The sequence below is a fragment of the Papilio xuthus genome, unplaced genomic scaffold, assembly GCF_000836235.2.
Source record: "Papilio xuthus unplaced genomic scaffold, Pxut_1.1 DF825946.1, whole genome shotgun sequence".
Taxonomy (NCBI): domain Eukaryota; kingdom Metazoa; phylum Arthropoda; class Insecta; order Lepidoptera; family Papilionidae; genus Papilio; species Papilio xuthus.
The window spans coordinates 9683065-9700233 of NW_013532703.1; the positions used below are offsets into that span (position 1 = coordinate 9683065).

At 34.8% G+C, this 17169-nt stretch overlaps 1 protein-coding gene across 1 annotated transcript in view; it reads right to left on the minus strand.

The window, feature by feature from the left end:
* Asap (ArfGAP domain of ASAP) overlaps positions 1-17169 on the minus strand; it is a 29448-nt gene that overhangs the window by 5706 nt on the left and 6573 nt on the right. The window contains exons 3-7 of the mRNA XM_013320293.1: positions 10898-11152; positions 4167-4412; positions 1794-2055; positions 601-843; positions 8-157 (exon numbers count right to left, since the gene is read on the minus strand). Coding sequence (XP_013175747.1) covers positions 8-157; positions 601-843; positions 1794-2055; positions 4167-4412; positions 10898-11152 — 1156 coding nt within the window. The remainder of the gene's footprint in view (positions 1-7; positions 158-600; positions 844-1793; positions 2056-4166; positions 4413-10897; positions 11153-17169) is intronic.

The following is a 17169-nucleotide window of genomic DNA, read 5'->3' on the forward strand; positions in this document are numbered from 1 at the left end:
TGGTTGCCCATGTGTCGCGCCAGCAGCAGCTGCGCCGTGCTCAGCTTGTCCAGCGTCAGCGACTGGATGCGGGAGATGTGCACGCCCAGCTCGCGGTGACTTCCAGAACATTCTATGCATACTATTATCCCGAAGTTTGTCGAGAGCCACGTGGCATCTGAAAGAGGAAAAATATTACGATTATTTGGTTCTTTCTAGAGAATAACAGAAAATTTTAATACAGTTTAAAGATAAAATATGTGAAAGAAATAGGTATTTATATAAAAATGCTTGTTAATTAATACTAAAGGTCAAACAGTATGCAAAGTTCATTTACGAAAGGTTATGTCGTAATTTCACACAGGCACATTCAAATGCAATTAATTTAGGTTTGAATCCCTCTGACCCCTACTACGACGGATCGTCAGTTTGTTTAAAAGAACATACTTATAAACATTTATCTCTATCAGCCAACATATGTGAATTCCCTTTTAAGACCAAAATTTTATACAATTCATCTTTATTTCCCTGGCCATTCGAGAATTTAATAGCGATTCACTTTCAGAAACTAATGAATGAATCTATTTACAAAGATATACCTAGTTTAAAGTATAATATTACCATTAGTGGAGCCGCAGTCAGCACACACGTGGTTGCCAGGCAACGCGCGCACTGCTCGTATGATAGCACGCTGCAGGTCGAGCAGCGAGTGCCCCTCCCCGTCCGCCTCACCCCCGCCCCCGCCCTCGCCCGCCTGCTGGTGGAACTCCCGCAGCAGCGCGCCTTCCTTACAGTTCACCAGTACTGAAGTCCAAGCGCGCTGCTCGTTCTCGTCGTCCGCTTGAAAATGGTATGTGCGATTATCTGGAATACAATACATCTGATAAAAAAAACAATCGGTCCAACGGTCCATCTGACCAATGAAAAAAATCCATAGAATCAATCGGCCCATCGGACCGATCAGTGGGCCGATCGCCCAACGGCAAACATGCACTAGCTCTTTCATTTTAGCTAATCCGTTACGTGCTAAAATTCAATATTACGACAATCTAGTTAAAACGCTGTAACTCGCTACTTTAATACGTTAAACCTATGTAGCTTATATGAAACGATATATCTACATTTCATTGCAGGGCTAACGAACTTATCTATTCGTTCGAATAGGAAAGATTATCCAACTTAAATAGCTTAGTATTAGCACAGAGTTAACGTCACACATGCGCATAAACTCCACGCCTACTCATATTACAACATTTAATCCAATCAACTGTAATGCCTATCGCCAAAGGTAAATTTAAATGGATTATCAGTCACAAGGCATTCGAAGTCTACTCGACACTTAAAAAAAGATGCTGATGATAAAAAAACAATCTTTATTTTTATTATCTGTCTGTCGGTATGTCTGCAAGGCTACATTTGTTCCGGGTGATCTAGGGAACGGCTGGACTGATTTTAAAGGGACTGACAAGAAGAGACTACGCTCAGTATCAAAAAATAAATAAATATCCGCTGTTAAAATCTTCCTTGTATAGGGCTAGTACAGATACCCAAAATATGACATATTGTATAAAATATTCCGAAATCAAATTGGCGATTGCCTTTGGCAACTAGCGTGATAATGTTATACGTTACGGCATGTTGGTCATTAATTGCATCATACGATTACACTATAATTATACGATTTAATTACGCGCTAAAGTGGACATGATTGGTAATTTGTTCTAACAGTCTGAATACTCATTTGTATCATTTCCCTATTGATTTTCTTCATGTTGATTGTGGCTTACACATAGAAAAGCTACCACGATACTTACAAGAGACTAGATCGAACGCCCTCTTGTCATCGGAGGCGACTTTAATCTGACAGGTGAGTAAGTTAACTCTTGCTGGTGGTTTGTTCTCATCAGCGTGGAATATATCCAGGTAACCCTCGGCTGCCACTCTGCAGCGTCGTTTCTGCCAAACACGACGCACCTTGCCTTCCGACTTCTTTAACAAATACCCACTCCGCGTCACACCGTGTTGTTTGTCACCTTGAAGCTGGTGCAATGAATATCCCCCCACTGATGATGTCACCTGGACACACAAAAATATCCTTCAGCTACTGTCTGGGTTAACATTAGTCGACACAACATGTTTTCTGTGGGCCTAACACGAATACTTGTGATCGTCTTCGTATCGTTATTGTCAATTATGTCAAAATTAGTATGTGATTTTTTATGAACTCACACAAATTCTGTCAACGATACAATGGCGATTGCCAAAAATATTCATGCTAGACCCCCTGCTTCACGCCAATCTATCGACAGACATTCCAAAAGTCACTTTTTGCTAATACCATCCTTCAAGTACTCTCCATATTTTCTTAACAACGTTTCTTTACGTCTAAGAAAAAATATTTTTATCATATATATGATGAAGGATTAAAAGCAAGCGTCCGTCGGAGAGGAATGTAGCGAGATTTTTGAATGTGCATTTGATGTGTTCAAAATATATTCTAAGTTGTATATAAAATAGAAGGGGCAATTTTAGGAGAAAGAATACACAATTAGAAATTTAAAAAAAACCTGTACTAATTTTAATTCATCACAAAAGTGACCAAACACTAGTAAGAAAGCTTTCATCAATAAGCAAACGCTTGTTCATGAAAATCTATAGAATTACATTAAGCAAATTAAAATAGATCAGAACGTAATTGCTATTTTCGCGAGCTGTATGCGTGAACATAAAAAAGAATTATCCATTAGTACTCTGTAATCACCCGAATTGGAATACGAAGTTATTTTTGTCGCGGTAGCACTGAGCGATAAATTTCATTACGCATTTAAATTTATGTTAATGTTCATTAAAAATATGTTGCTAAAAATAATCACATTTCGCAATATACAAAATTATTAAAAAATAGCTGTCGCCCGCGACTCCGTCCGCGTGGATATATGAAAAAACCTAATATATATATAGGTATAAATTAGAAAAAAAAATGTATCCTATGTCCGTCTCCTGGCTCTAAGCTACCTCCTCACCAATTTTCAACCATATCGGTAAAGCCGTTCTTGAGTTATAAATAGTGTAACTAACACGACTTTCTTTTATATATATAGATATATAAGATTTATAAAAAAAAACAACGGGAGATCGTAGTAATATCGTATCTACGCAGTAAGCATAGGAACTTTATGTTTACAATTAAGCAGAAAAATAATTATTAAAAAATATGTTTGTTTATCGCATATTATTCGTTAGTGTCATTTGTGATAACAATATCCTAATTAACTCGAAATAGCTAATCTACGAAAAACTTACACGGAAATATCTTTGTTAGTATAAAATAATTTAAACCAAGGCCGTGAGAATATTTTGTCAAAGTGAATTAACACAGAGTTGTGTCTTTACTTAATAGCATGTAAGAGTAACATTTAAATTAAGTAAAACTAGGTTATTATGGGTAAACAATACAAGAAACATGGTTAACTTTAATTTTAAGGATAGAGAGACGGAGATATGAAGTTACGAGTATGTTAATATAAAAACTCTACATCAGCTATTTTAATATGCATAAACAATTACTTCTTTCCCACGAAACTAGATTATTCTTAATTATTTTATTGTTATGTCTAGAAACACTCATTGTACCACGCTGAATATTTGTACTCGAGAATTGACTCGTTTACAGAAATTAACACATGAAAAAATCGTATACATGCCAGGAAGGACATAATATTGTTATTTTTCTAATCATGTTTTATCTTAGACTATCTAGTTTATCGGTATTCGAATCTATTGCAAAATTTGTATAATGTTTGCATAACTTATATAAAAAGTGCTAACAGTGAGCAATGGGCCTTGTCCGGGCAATAATATCAGTTCCACTCACCCTGATGAAGGGCCCCCGATGGGCTCGAAACTAGTCGGTGCCGCCACCGGACGAATATACGTGAGTGTTTAGCCGTTTTTATATAACTTTATTATAATGTCTCACGAAAGTTTGAATAATTTAATGTTTGCACAAGTAGTAGTAGCTTATAGACCTATAGGCAAATCGTTATTGACTTTTTAGCAACATGATATTTATATGTTATATGAATCCTTTTATTAAAGGTCTGAAAGGTTACCGAGAAGGCTTAATCAAAAAACCTCTATTGTCAATGTACTGGTTATTAAATAATTGTAAAGAATAAATGAGTCACCTCTCTGTCAGGCGGTGCTGCTGCTCGCAGCATGTTCCTGAGCTCTAGCAGACCGCGACGTTCGTCGTCTTGCTGTTGTCGAATTCGTTGCAACTGGGAACTAAGGTCGGCCACGTACACACCAAAATGTTCAATCGTCTTCAGCCCATCCTGGAAGTAGTTCGTCTGTGCGTGGTAATACTCCACAAGGTGCTGCAGTAACTCGATACCCTTCTTCGTCTTTATCTCGTTGAATTTTATCAGGTACTAAAACAAACAACAAACATTCGCTATTTTATTGTTTACAAACAAAACCGCACGATGAATAAATGTCACTGCGACAAGGGTGTTAAAAGAAGTAAATCGTTAACTACACATTTAAAATAATACAAATATGTAAAAATGACTAATCATATAATATGACATTTGTGCAATAGTAACGATTAAATTTAAAGAAACTCACTTAGGTAAGATATTGATGCTAAATTGAACAGCCAACCAACTATTTATACTCAGACAAATGTTTCGATAAATGTTATTATATTCTGTTGATTTCTAACTTATTTTTTCGGACTTGCTTTGGCGTTTTAGGATCACTTCACTATTCTACGTACACCATATATCACTTTATGAACGCTAAAAGTTGTTTAGTCAAAAAATGAGAGCACTATTATTGACATTTAGTTATTTTGAAAACTATACATAAATTCGTAATAGGATAATATTTCACACAAACGCACATATTGTTTTGTACACAATTTAAATAATAACATAGGAGAGAAAGTGCTTCATCACTTAATACCCTATTAATCTAGTGGTCAATCCCGAAGGAGCGGGATGAAAGCGCGCGTGAATCGTACTGTGGGAGTGTACACCGCACATTACCCGATGTCCTTCCGCGAGTTAAATTTACCCGCTATGACGCACGAGCACGCGCGACCATGCTATGCCGTATCCAGATTTGTCTCGGCTTGTGCAATAATAATAATAAAGACGGATCGCGACCTTGCACAACTCTGTTGGCGACTCGCCGGCTCAACTCTCGCGACAACGAATTACTTATGTACTTTACATGTGAGTGTAGTTAGGCTGTAAATGTGTATTGATACAAACAAATAGAAAAAAAACAATGTTTGCAAATATTAACTTTTAGCGATGATAGTGTAAAATATGAATACGAGTATATAATTTTATTCTCTCCAAACTTATACGACTTTTTTAACAGTTTTTTTGCTACAACGACGATGCGCATTTATTTGACTATCAGGGTTAATCTTTGTAGGAATAGGTGTTTGGACTCTCGCTCGCACAGTCACCGTGGTCGTGGATCGTCAGACTGGTAGCAACTAGCGCCATCGAAACAAAGGGACGGCATCGGCCCTGCGCGAACAAGGCCGGTCGTTGACTTGTCGCGCACCGCAACACCGAACCTAACACTTCCACCTTTCTTATTAAACGCCATTATATTTACGAATGCTAAAAAAGTTATAAATATGACAAATCCCCAAAAAGTAAAAACAGGAATGCTGATGAGAATGAACAAAAATACTATTAAGCTACTCGAAAATATGACTAATTTAAACAAATTTGAGAATTGTCAAAACGACTGGCAACTTATCCTATAAAAGTGCAACTGAATCTTAGCTGTTGCTCTACATCTTTAAATATTATTAACTCATAGTATTACAACACCTAGTAAATTCTATAATCACATCCAATTCAGGTCATCGCCAAATTAGAGCAGACTGTATGAAAACAGCATTAAATCAATACAAAGTTAGCTGAACCGAGTGAATTGATCGTGTTGTCTGACAATGGCAACTCTGAAGTGGCCAAGCTCAGCGGAATGTGCACGACACAATAGTTTGTCAAGTATGCTTTATTATGCTTATGATGATGTATGGAACGATCTCAACTAGCTTCTACAGATATTGAATACCTAAACAGCGGAGTTGGAAAATTATAGGAATCCTATAAAGATAACCACGAATGTAAGTTGGCAGGAATCAATAGCACCGTTGTGGTAGGGAGAGGTGGGGCGACTACCCTGGGCGCCCGACATAAAGTGGCACCTTATGCGCCAGGTCGGATAAAAAGGAGCGCCTGCGCCCCCTAAGGTAACCCATTTTTGGAAGATTTTATCCGACACCAAAAAAAAGAGAGCGCCGCAAAATCTCGCCCAGGGCGCTGGAAATGCTAAAATCGACCCTTGGCAGCAATATTGTGACAGGTTTAAATAAACTATCAAGATGTTACATTAATCCTAGATAGTCATGAGTGGTACAGAATGTTATAACTCCCTGGTAGTGTAAATAGTTTTAGAAAGACACATAATCGTGTAGTTTCCAAAATTTCGACCATTTCCTTACTGTGTTTATCTTTATGTTACTACGATTTAAAAAACCTACTTAAATTCCATGTTCTAATATATTTTACATTATATTGAATTGTAACAGAACAGAAATAATTGAAACGTGTCCGTGCAACATTTTGTCGTTGTAAAATAAATTACTGCGGAGTTTTCATTACTTTACGTTGGCTTTATAGTGCCTTTGCGAGTTGAATAGAAATTCTATTAACATTTTGAATAACTATTGAGTCCGGGTCTAAGCGATGGATAACGGCCGGGGTTCAGTAAATACGCGAGAGCTGAATCCAATACACTAGTACATATCTACTTTATTGTATGTACTATGTATTATTAGATATTTATACATGCTTTTAGCCGCGACTACGTCCGCACAGAATTAAAAAAAAACTTAGCAAGTAGCCTTTGTGTTCTTCCAGGCTTTGTTCTACATCTGTGTCTATGGCCTAATCACCCTTAACTTAGGGTAGGCACCGAGCCCCTCGGTGTTGACGTATAGTGAGCTGATGATGAAGTAAGATTTAACACGTCACATGTTTATCAATAAGTTATAAGTATTGTTCATTTTGCCTCGTTAGTCTCCGACTGAATTACATTTATAAGTAAAATTGTCAAACAGTATCGTAATTGTAAAGAGCAATTGCGAATAATTTACGTCTCGTCATCAATTCAGTAGGCGGAATAATCAATGTATGTGGGTCGATTGCACAACCAATTCGCGTACATTCATTATAAATATACATATGTTACCGGTAAATCGTGTACACCGTCCATTTATAATTGTATTAGTAATTTGCATAGGAAGAAAAAACTTGTTAGTCTACGATATGCCGCACAAAATGACAGCCAATAAAGAATTGAATTAGGCAAAATACTATTTGACCACGTACAAAATTTGCAGGTGACATACATATAAATAACAAGTATCAAATATTTAGTTATTTGGCATAACAGATGGCTAGATACGTTTCAAAGCCAAGCTTGTGACAGTCGATAGTTTTTGCCAAGCGAGGCAAATTATCGAAGTCATTATCAGTATTCAGTACAAGGCAACCCTGTGTAGTTAGGCACCTGCCAGATGAATCTTATACATTTGAGAAACTTATTAAAACATAAGCATAAAGTATTTATTATAATAAAAATATATTCGAATAACAACAAAAACCATAAAAGAATTTAACTCGCAAGTTACCATTTTTACATTTTCTACTATATAATGATATAGAAAAAATACTAATGTTACCCTTACTAATATTATAAATGAGAATTTTTAGATGGATGGATGTTTGTTAGAAGGTATCTCCAGAACGGCTCAACATATCTGTAATTTGGCATAGAAGTAGAACATAGTCTGGCAGAACAGATAGGCTACTAAGTTTTTTAAATTCCGAGCGAAAAGCCGCCGGCGACATCTAGTTAAGTTATGAATGGAACGGTTAAATAGTTAAAAATAAACAACACTGAATTAAAAACAAAAATGAAAACAAAATATTGTCGCAATAACTCAAATAGCAACACGTGGAAATGTAAATATCACAATTCTTTCTACATCCTTACATATAATTGTATCATAAATGGCAAATAGTTGGCAATTCAATTGGCACAGCATCTATCATTTGGCATCGCAACAATAACATAGTCAGCTTTTCGCACACATTATCAAAATAACTGTAAACTTAATGTCATTGTCAACGCACTTGGAACAGAAAGCGTTTTGTTACGGTCACTGGAAAGAGAACGTTTGCGCAGAAAATTTACAGTTCTACATACATTTTTGTACACAAAAAACAACTAAACTGTAATCTTACTTATATTATAAATGTGACTTTTTCGATAGATGGTATCTCAGGAACTACTGCATTAAATTTTCCATAGATGTAAAACATAGTGGATTGGTTTGGAAGTACAGATAGGCTTCACTATTTTTTTTAATTCTGCGCATATGAAGTCAGGTGACAACTATCTTGAAATATAAGCATGCAATTCACAAAAAATCTGTAAGTTTTACTATCATGGGAACAACTAATGGTCGTAAATTGGTTCTTGTTAGACAAATAGATTCAAAACTTACAAACACATATATGTATGTATATTCTTCTTTGAATTTACGTTTATATCGCGTGTCCGATTAAGCGTGACGTCTTTACATCACTTTTGTTGTACAATAGTTCGGCACAAATAACGGTATTACATCCCGTTCTAAGAAGGTCAACGCAATAACAAAGACTCACATGTTCGTTTAGCTATAAAAAGCGTATTACTCAATTATGCAAAACATAATGGGTAATCTTATCTCTTATCAGTTAAAGCTATATATGCACTTATTTGAATGTTAATTTGTACTTGAGATTTCTTAATTTATCATTTCATGTGTACATTTGTACTAAAAAGCCAAAACATTCTTATTGAATTTTTTATTCCCTAATCTAATTGATATCTAAAGCTTTACCAAGTGAGTACAATAATAAAATTAAAAATTTATAATAAACTACCATCAGATTCAAAACTCTCTGGGTTCTTTATTGTCTCGTTTTAAAAACGAACGAGCTATTAACTCCTATTCGTCAGTATACCAAACAACCTACTTGAATTGGTTCGTGAATGGTGCTTTCATAATTAGTGTTGCGTCCGACAAATGAGTAAGAGGTGCACGATACGCTGGAGGACCGACAAGTGCAATTGTGAGGTCGGTCATTCACACAACCCGCACGCGGCGCATATAAATATTTGATACAGTTACGTAAGCAATGAATACATTTATCGTTCGAGAAACAATGTCACCGATGAACACATCACAGACATAAAATAAACAAAGATAAACTTGGAAGTACTTAGTGATTTTATATTTAGTATCAGCTTTTGTTAACGCTCGCCAAATTCTCCTTTTTGTAGAACATACCACGAGGAGTTATCTAGAGAATGCTTTGATGTCAATTCCAGTCCTTGAATTACAATGCTGTTTGTTGAGACGATTTCATAAATTATAGATATTTTGGTGCAATTTTTTACTGAAAATACTTCTACTAAATACTTAAAATTAAGAAGCGACCATATAATTATTTGAGTTTAATTCCCACGTGATGCAGACCTTTTCGAAGTTTTAATATGCTTTTAATAGATAAGAATATTTTTAATTTATTTTAATTTTAAAAGGTAGCCGGTAAAAGTGATATTTACAGTGTTATTTAGTTACCGCTAAGCGGAATACTAATTGCTACCCGAGGGCGTCCTTAGAGGGGAGATTTATTTACGTGGTGCGAAACTGGATTTGCTGTCGGGGCATGAACTGCATAGATATCAATTAAACATGCAACCGCAGGCCGAATTTAATTGTTATATCGCAGCAAAGTGACTCTACATTAATGAAGATCTTGGAATATAGAATTTATATCAAAAGATTTTTCTAGAAATTTAGTTAAATCTATCAGAAACTGTGCTTGTTCACATTAACATAAAACGACAATTAATGCAATGTACTAAATCGTAGCTATACATTTAGTTTAGAATAGAATCTTACGAGCATTAGACGGTGAGGTTGAGAGCGGTTCTAGATTTACAGACGATAAAACATTAAACGTCGAGTTCATTTCACTGAGCGTTCTCTCCATTTGTTACTGCTATTGGATATTCTGCAGGATCACTTGTGAATATAAAGGATTAACATATTTTATTTTAGTATTATAAAGCTTTTGCAATTGGAATAATGCCAGGCGTTCATAATTTAAAAGCTTTTAAGCGTGGAAAACTTAAATCATATTATGAATGAGAAATTGTAAGTTTTATGCTAAATTAATGGATGTTTGTGACTCAGATTAATCTACTAACGAGATCTTTATCAAAAGTGTGAACTCATTGTATGAAAGGTGTTGATAATTTATGAGTTAATTTCAAATGTCTAGAATGAAAGATGACTCATGTCGCGTAAGACACAAGAACAAAAACGCAACGTACCAACTTAATTTCCTAAAAGTTAGAATAACAAAACCGTAGACTACAACGTATTTTTCTCGTTAAACACAGTAAATAAGCGCTAATAAAATCTCCCGATACTCCGAGGTTTTATGTTCTACCGTAAATTGCTTTTAGAATGCACCAGAGAGCTTCGCATCGGGTTTTAAAAGCAAACTCAATGTTGGAGTATTTTCAAAGATAATTTAATAATAAACAACCAAGTCAGTAACTGTACTAGAAAAATTTAATACAGGATTTGACGTAAATGTGAACTACAAGCGTATACATCTTGAAAATATGCATTTCATAACGTACTATTTTTGAGAACTACTAAATTTGAGAACTAGGTTGAATTTTGTGTATAAAATAAAGATTTTTTCATTTTCATTTGTTTATATTATTCCTTTAATTACGTATAAATCTGAATTCTTACCTCGCACATTTGCAATTGAAATAATCTCCTTTCTTTTTCCATTTCATCAGCTATTTCGGCCGGTGTTACTTCTGTTCTTATAAGTCCGGCTTCTTTCGCCTGTGATTTCTTTTCCTTTTCAATTTTCAGGTACTTGGACTCGTAGTCTTTGGAAGCTTTATCAAATGGCCTTTTTAAATCACCCTTGACACCTCTGAGATCACCTTTCAATAGACTATCCACTGGGAACATGACTATATTGTTTATATTCTGCATCTGCGAACGAACAAAGAGAATATTATTAAATAAGAAATAATACAATAAGTTTCCAAGGTTTGTATGTTTGTGTATATATGTCATATGACCAATTTCCTCCTTCATTGACCTTCACATAAATCGAATCAGTAAAATGAACACAAAAAATATTATTTTTTTTTAATTAAATTTGTTCCGAAGAATCCTGCTTTTCCCGTCTAAGATTGTAATTTCCCGAATTACCATGAAGATAATGATTTGAGATTATTTTTATGATAGTCAATTTTTTACATATTAGCTTCTATCGACCTTAACCACATTTTAGAATGCATTGTTGGTGTTAAACGTGACTTAGCGGTATTTGCTTCTAAGCGACACAATTTGTTGCCAGACTGCATAATTTTGATAAACGTTCCGTTTCACTCGTATGTAATCTCTCTGCCCGACCGAGCATCTGACATCGCAAACTGAATAGCAAAGCCGGTTGAGTAAGCTTATTGTACGAACTACATATAATAGATACCTAAGTATAGAGTACAAATGCGGGCCTTGAACCTAAAGGACTTATGCAATAATTTGTCAAACCATTTTACAATTATGTATCTGTACCTTTTTATGATAAGTGGATATTTAATTGGGGCTACAAACAAAGTGTACTTTTGTCGCCTTTAAATATTGATCTAAAATCATTGCTACTTTACGTGGCTGCTAAATCTTATGGCGCAGTCTAACGGTACGAGAGATCAAGGTCACAAAGGTCGGGTTTAAGGTTATGGTGCACTTATCAACTTCGCCTACCTGAAACCACATTAACGCGATGTTGAAAACTCAAACATTTTTCACGACATCTAGATTCTTAAAATTTAATAATGATGACTGCCTCTTCCTAAAATAGGTTACAACACAGATAACGACTATAATTTTACAATAAATAACTCTTTACATGATAGAGAGAGTTTTACACGTTGATGTTATGGCAGTAAAATACATTGTATTATATATTATGTTTCATATAATGTTCGTTTAGTGAAGTCAATGAAGTGTGTGCACGTTTCACAAACGAGACCCGGAAGGGCACGACACAAAGGGTTAAACTACGCCTCGCAACCCGACCCTCGCTCCTGGACGTTAAACGACGGGCTAATTATCCACACTAGCATAAGGAAATTGTTGCCATCATTTAAATTATTATCACTTCCTAGGGAAACAAATTTAATATTACATATAAAGCTTTACAATTCAAGCTGACGTCTACAACTTCAAATTAAGAAAAAAACTAAATTAGAAGCCATCGCTATTCCACGTTGTTATCAATCTCTTTAAATTTCATCCATCAAGCATACATCTAAACTTTAAATTTGACGAGAATGGCGCGCTTTCGTTACCAAGTCAAGTGTCAGATTAATTAGTAAGGGGATATAAGCGTTGATATTTTAATAAGGCTAGTGATGCGCCGATACACAGGCACAGTGTCGGATTTTCTTCCTAACATTAGTAATCTAGACATATTTTTATCATACGAACAATACGTATTTTACGTTTCGTATATACGGATATTGGCCAAACGCCGCATTGTGCACTTGCGTGACATATCACGAGTTGCAGTATCCTCGTATGGAAAGGCGCTTATTGCGAACAGAACGAGACAAATGCATACAATAGCTCTATGTATGTACATTTTGAATACCGCTACGTACAAATTTTCTAGATGAAAAGCCGAAAGCTTTACAATACGAGTTGTAACAAACCAATGAGGTTTATTTAGCGTTAAATATGTTTAGTATTCAAAATTGTTAAATAAATAAAAAAAAAATAGTGCAAGACGAATCGTTTCAATAGCAAACGGAAATTTACGGGTATTAACGAAAACAAAAATCTATGTGTTAGTAATTTAAATTAATGTTACAAAAATAGACAGAAATATATCTATAGAAACTTACTACAATTATAATTACACACTTTTAGTATTGTTACAATTAAAGTCTACATTAATTCTCTCACAGTAAGAAAAAACGAAGCAAAATCTCGCTAATCCACTTATGATGCTATCTCCACACAATGGAAGGCACGCGACTCTATTGCATAAACGCGAACCGATTACTTGTACCAGTACAAACTTCAGTTTCATTCTTACCATAGTTCTTCGTTTAAAGTACTTTGACTTACTTTCGCAATTGTTATATTAATCTATTCACAATGTTATTGGTAGCTATATCCTAAAACATGACATTTAGTAGAATCGAATTACAACATTTAGGCAATGTAATGCAAAAGGTTTTCTTGAGGTTTCGGCTACTTGATTTTCCAACATAACCGACATAATGAATCCTGTCACCAAACAGTCCAATTGCCAATAAAAGGTACATATATATCTAACTATGCTTTACGACCTTGAAACATTTTCAATTACAATCATAATTTGTTATCTTCCATAAACATTGCTGAAATGCACAATATCGGTTTTTCTGCGAAGCGATTGCGCGATATACATACGTAATGACACGTTAATGTAACAACTATCATTGTTGTAATTGAGAACGGGCGCGCATGAGCACGCGCTCTAGTGCTATGCTATTGTATGCAAATAACCTGTCATAACATTATTGTTTATGTTTTTATATGCGATATCATACATTTTAGCTACGCCCTCTACAGTTAGGTCTATTCATTTGACCTTCGATTACCTTTAAGTTAAAGTATTACATGATTGTACGGTTTACCAAAGCGGTACGGTTACTAAAGCATTATGATGCTTCATCCAGGTTATAACGCCAAAAGATTTAATCATGTTATATTAAAAATTGTTGTATAAAAAACAAAGGGCTTTAAAGAGCGAGTCCCTTCATGCGAAACGCGACAAGACGCCTCATTGTTGGGTAACACCGGCACTGCGTCTCTGACGATCAGAACTACAGTATTTAGCTCGGTTATTTTCATTTACAGCTAAAGACGCTCATTTCTATAAACTTGCTTTTAATATGTAAAAAAGTAGTTCGCCTTTGTGTACAAATTAAATATCAAAAGATTTTTATCTTAATAAAAATAAGATAATTTTATTCCACATAGGCTTTGACAAAAAACAATTTTACTTCTAATATAAATGCAAAAGTTAAATGGATGGAAGGATGTTTGTTAGAAGGTTTCCCCGAAACGGTACAACGGATCTTGATGAGATATTACACAGATGTAGAACACAGCCAGAAAGAACACATAGAAAACTTATTAAGTTTTTTTAATGTTGCGCAGACGACGTCGTGGGCGACAGCTAGTTACTTTAATAAGTTCGAATGAACAATACAATTTGTGAAGGACGCGACTGGACCTCTTGTGTCGAGGTCGGGTCAAGGATTCTGCGCAGATTAACATGGAGATAACGACGAACATACATCACAGTTAGAATGTTTCGAATTCTTTACCTCTTACCTTTAAACCTTTGTCTTATAGTTTCGACATAATTGGGGTAGACAATTTCGTACTTAGTAGAAACAAAATGTTTCGTTTTTAACCTACTGACTACTACTTGTAATTGTTAATTTGCACATCAAAACTAAAAATACGATGATAGTAGATATATAGGATAAAAATCCTAAAATATATAAGACGAAGGTTGGATACAAAGCTATTTAAGAAGTAGTAAGTAGACTTGATTTACGTACTAACAAAATATATTTCGAATCAAACCTAACGAAACAATCATAATAGATTTGCTAAGACCAAAATTATAAAACATATTAAAAAAAGAAACAAACCATACTAATATCTATTTGAGAGATACACGTAAATACGAGATACATACGTAACAAATGTATAAAATTATTCGTGTGAATTCACGTATAAAACGTACATGTACGTACAAAACATGTACAGGGTAACACAAAACGCTAATGTTAAATGTACCCGTATCCATAAAGCTGGAACATCCACGTCTATTACAGGGACCGTGGTTATAATCCATCACGTCGCCAGCAGTGCACATTCTGACAAGCTTTATGCTACACGCATTCAATTTTACTATAGAGGCAATTTATTTGTTAATGCCAGTTTCAATGTACAATTTCCATTTTAATAATTGAACAGAATTAAGTCAGCGAATAGACATTTGAATTTTTTGCACTTGCCAAGATTTTATAAAAGAAAGGAAAATCTAACTAACATCTATCAACACGAATCACGGATAGTTTAGAATCTAGACTGAAAAGATTAAATTACGTTATTTTTACTAGAATTTACAGGTCTAAATTTAACACCAGAGCATCGATTGAAATGTAATAAAATTCGCGTGGTTTCAAACGCTTCTGGAAACATCGTAGGCGAAAGATTTCGCACAGAACACGGTGATTGACTTGAAGCAAAAAATGCGTGGGCGTTGACGAATTCTGTACTAAAAAAACATGTTACATTTTATACTAATATAATAGACCACATTGCTTAATAACAAAATAATGATCTTAATCAAAGTAAACAATAAATCCTAATTAAATCATACTAAGTAATGTACATGAGTAGAGTGATAATCCCAATGAAACAAAACAGAAAAGCGTCGGAGTAAATTACTTTTTTTCGCTTAATTTGATAGGATTCTTTTCCCCCGAGACTGGTCGATATCTTACGAGATATCCGCCGCGGGTCCTTCAAGTAATTTCATTTCTCAGCAAATCAGATTGAAATAAAATATCAGATTGTAATAAATACGAACAAGTTAACAAAAAGTTTATTTTAAATACATATCTCTAATAATAGAAATTAAAATTTTTAGGGTTCCGTACCTCATAGGAAAAAAACAGAACCCTTATAGGATCACTTTGTTGTCCGTCCGTCTGTCTGTCACGACCCTTTTTTTTATATTTTTTATATGAATATTTCCAATAATAAGAAGGTAAAAGCTTGTGAGGAAACTGTATTCAATTATTTGTAAATTGGAGTTTACAAAATTATTGTGCATGTTTCCAAGATATTTGTGAAATAAATTGTCTATACATAAAATTTCGTTTTACAAAAGCGGCGATAAATGGCCGTAACAGTTACCGTTTCGTGCAAACAGTGCAACTGGGCCGCGCTACTTAGCACTACCAACTAGCCACTCACATAGATTTATCTTAACGAAATTTGAAGGAGTTACGAATCTAATAGCTGTCGCCCGCGACTCCGTCCGCGTGGAGATACAAAAAGTTTAAAGTTTAAAAAAGCTTCTCTTCAAGGCATAAATTCAAAAAAAAATGAATAAATAGTATCCTATGACCGTCTCCTGACTCTAAGCTAACTCCTCACCAATTTTCAGCCATATCGGTAAAGCCGTTCTTGAGTTACAAATAGTGTAACTAACACGACTTTCTGTTATATATATGTAGATAAGATATAAATTCTCATGTCACAATTAGTTACCATACTCCCCCGAAAGGGCTTGACCGATTTTTATGAAATTTTATATGCATATTCGGTAGGTCTGGAAATCAGTTACTATCCATTTTTTAGAGTCGCGGGAGATAGCTAGTAATAATATAAACATTTCAATTGAAGTATACACTTTCTGTACTCAATTTTAGCACTGGACAGCCGAGAAAGTACTACCTGAATAGTGATGTGAAAGAAGATATAAGAAGAGTTAATTCAGATATTACGACTGCCGAGTATACCGTGCAAACTCTCCGTAAGTAAAGAGGCAGGAAGACGATGTGCGGCTATTTAATTAAATCATTAGTCACTAAGGTATAAAACAATCACTCATGTTTTAATAAAAAGAACCGTTTGTCGATTTGTTGGGCTTATTTATTATCAGAGATTTTGTAGAGTGATGTAACAGGTGGTAAACCCGTTGCAATTTTAGTCATCGAGCCAACAATACTTTATTTTACGACACACGTTTAATGTTTTTGGCAAAGCCCCATCCCGTATGCACTTCGATCATGAAGCAAAGCACATTCGGCACTTAACAAAATTTATAGTACTTTAAACTTATACGTAAAGCAAAATCGTATAAGTAAATCGTGATTTTAACAGTGGTAGAGCCCGCTTTAACATCTTCGCACGAATTGGCCCGG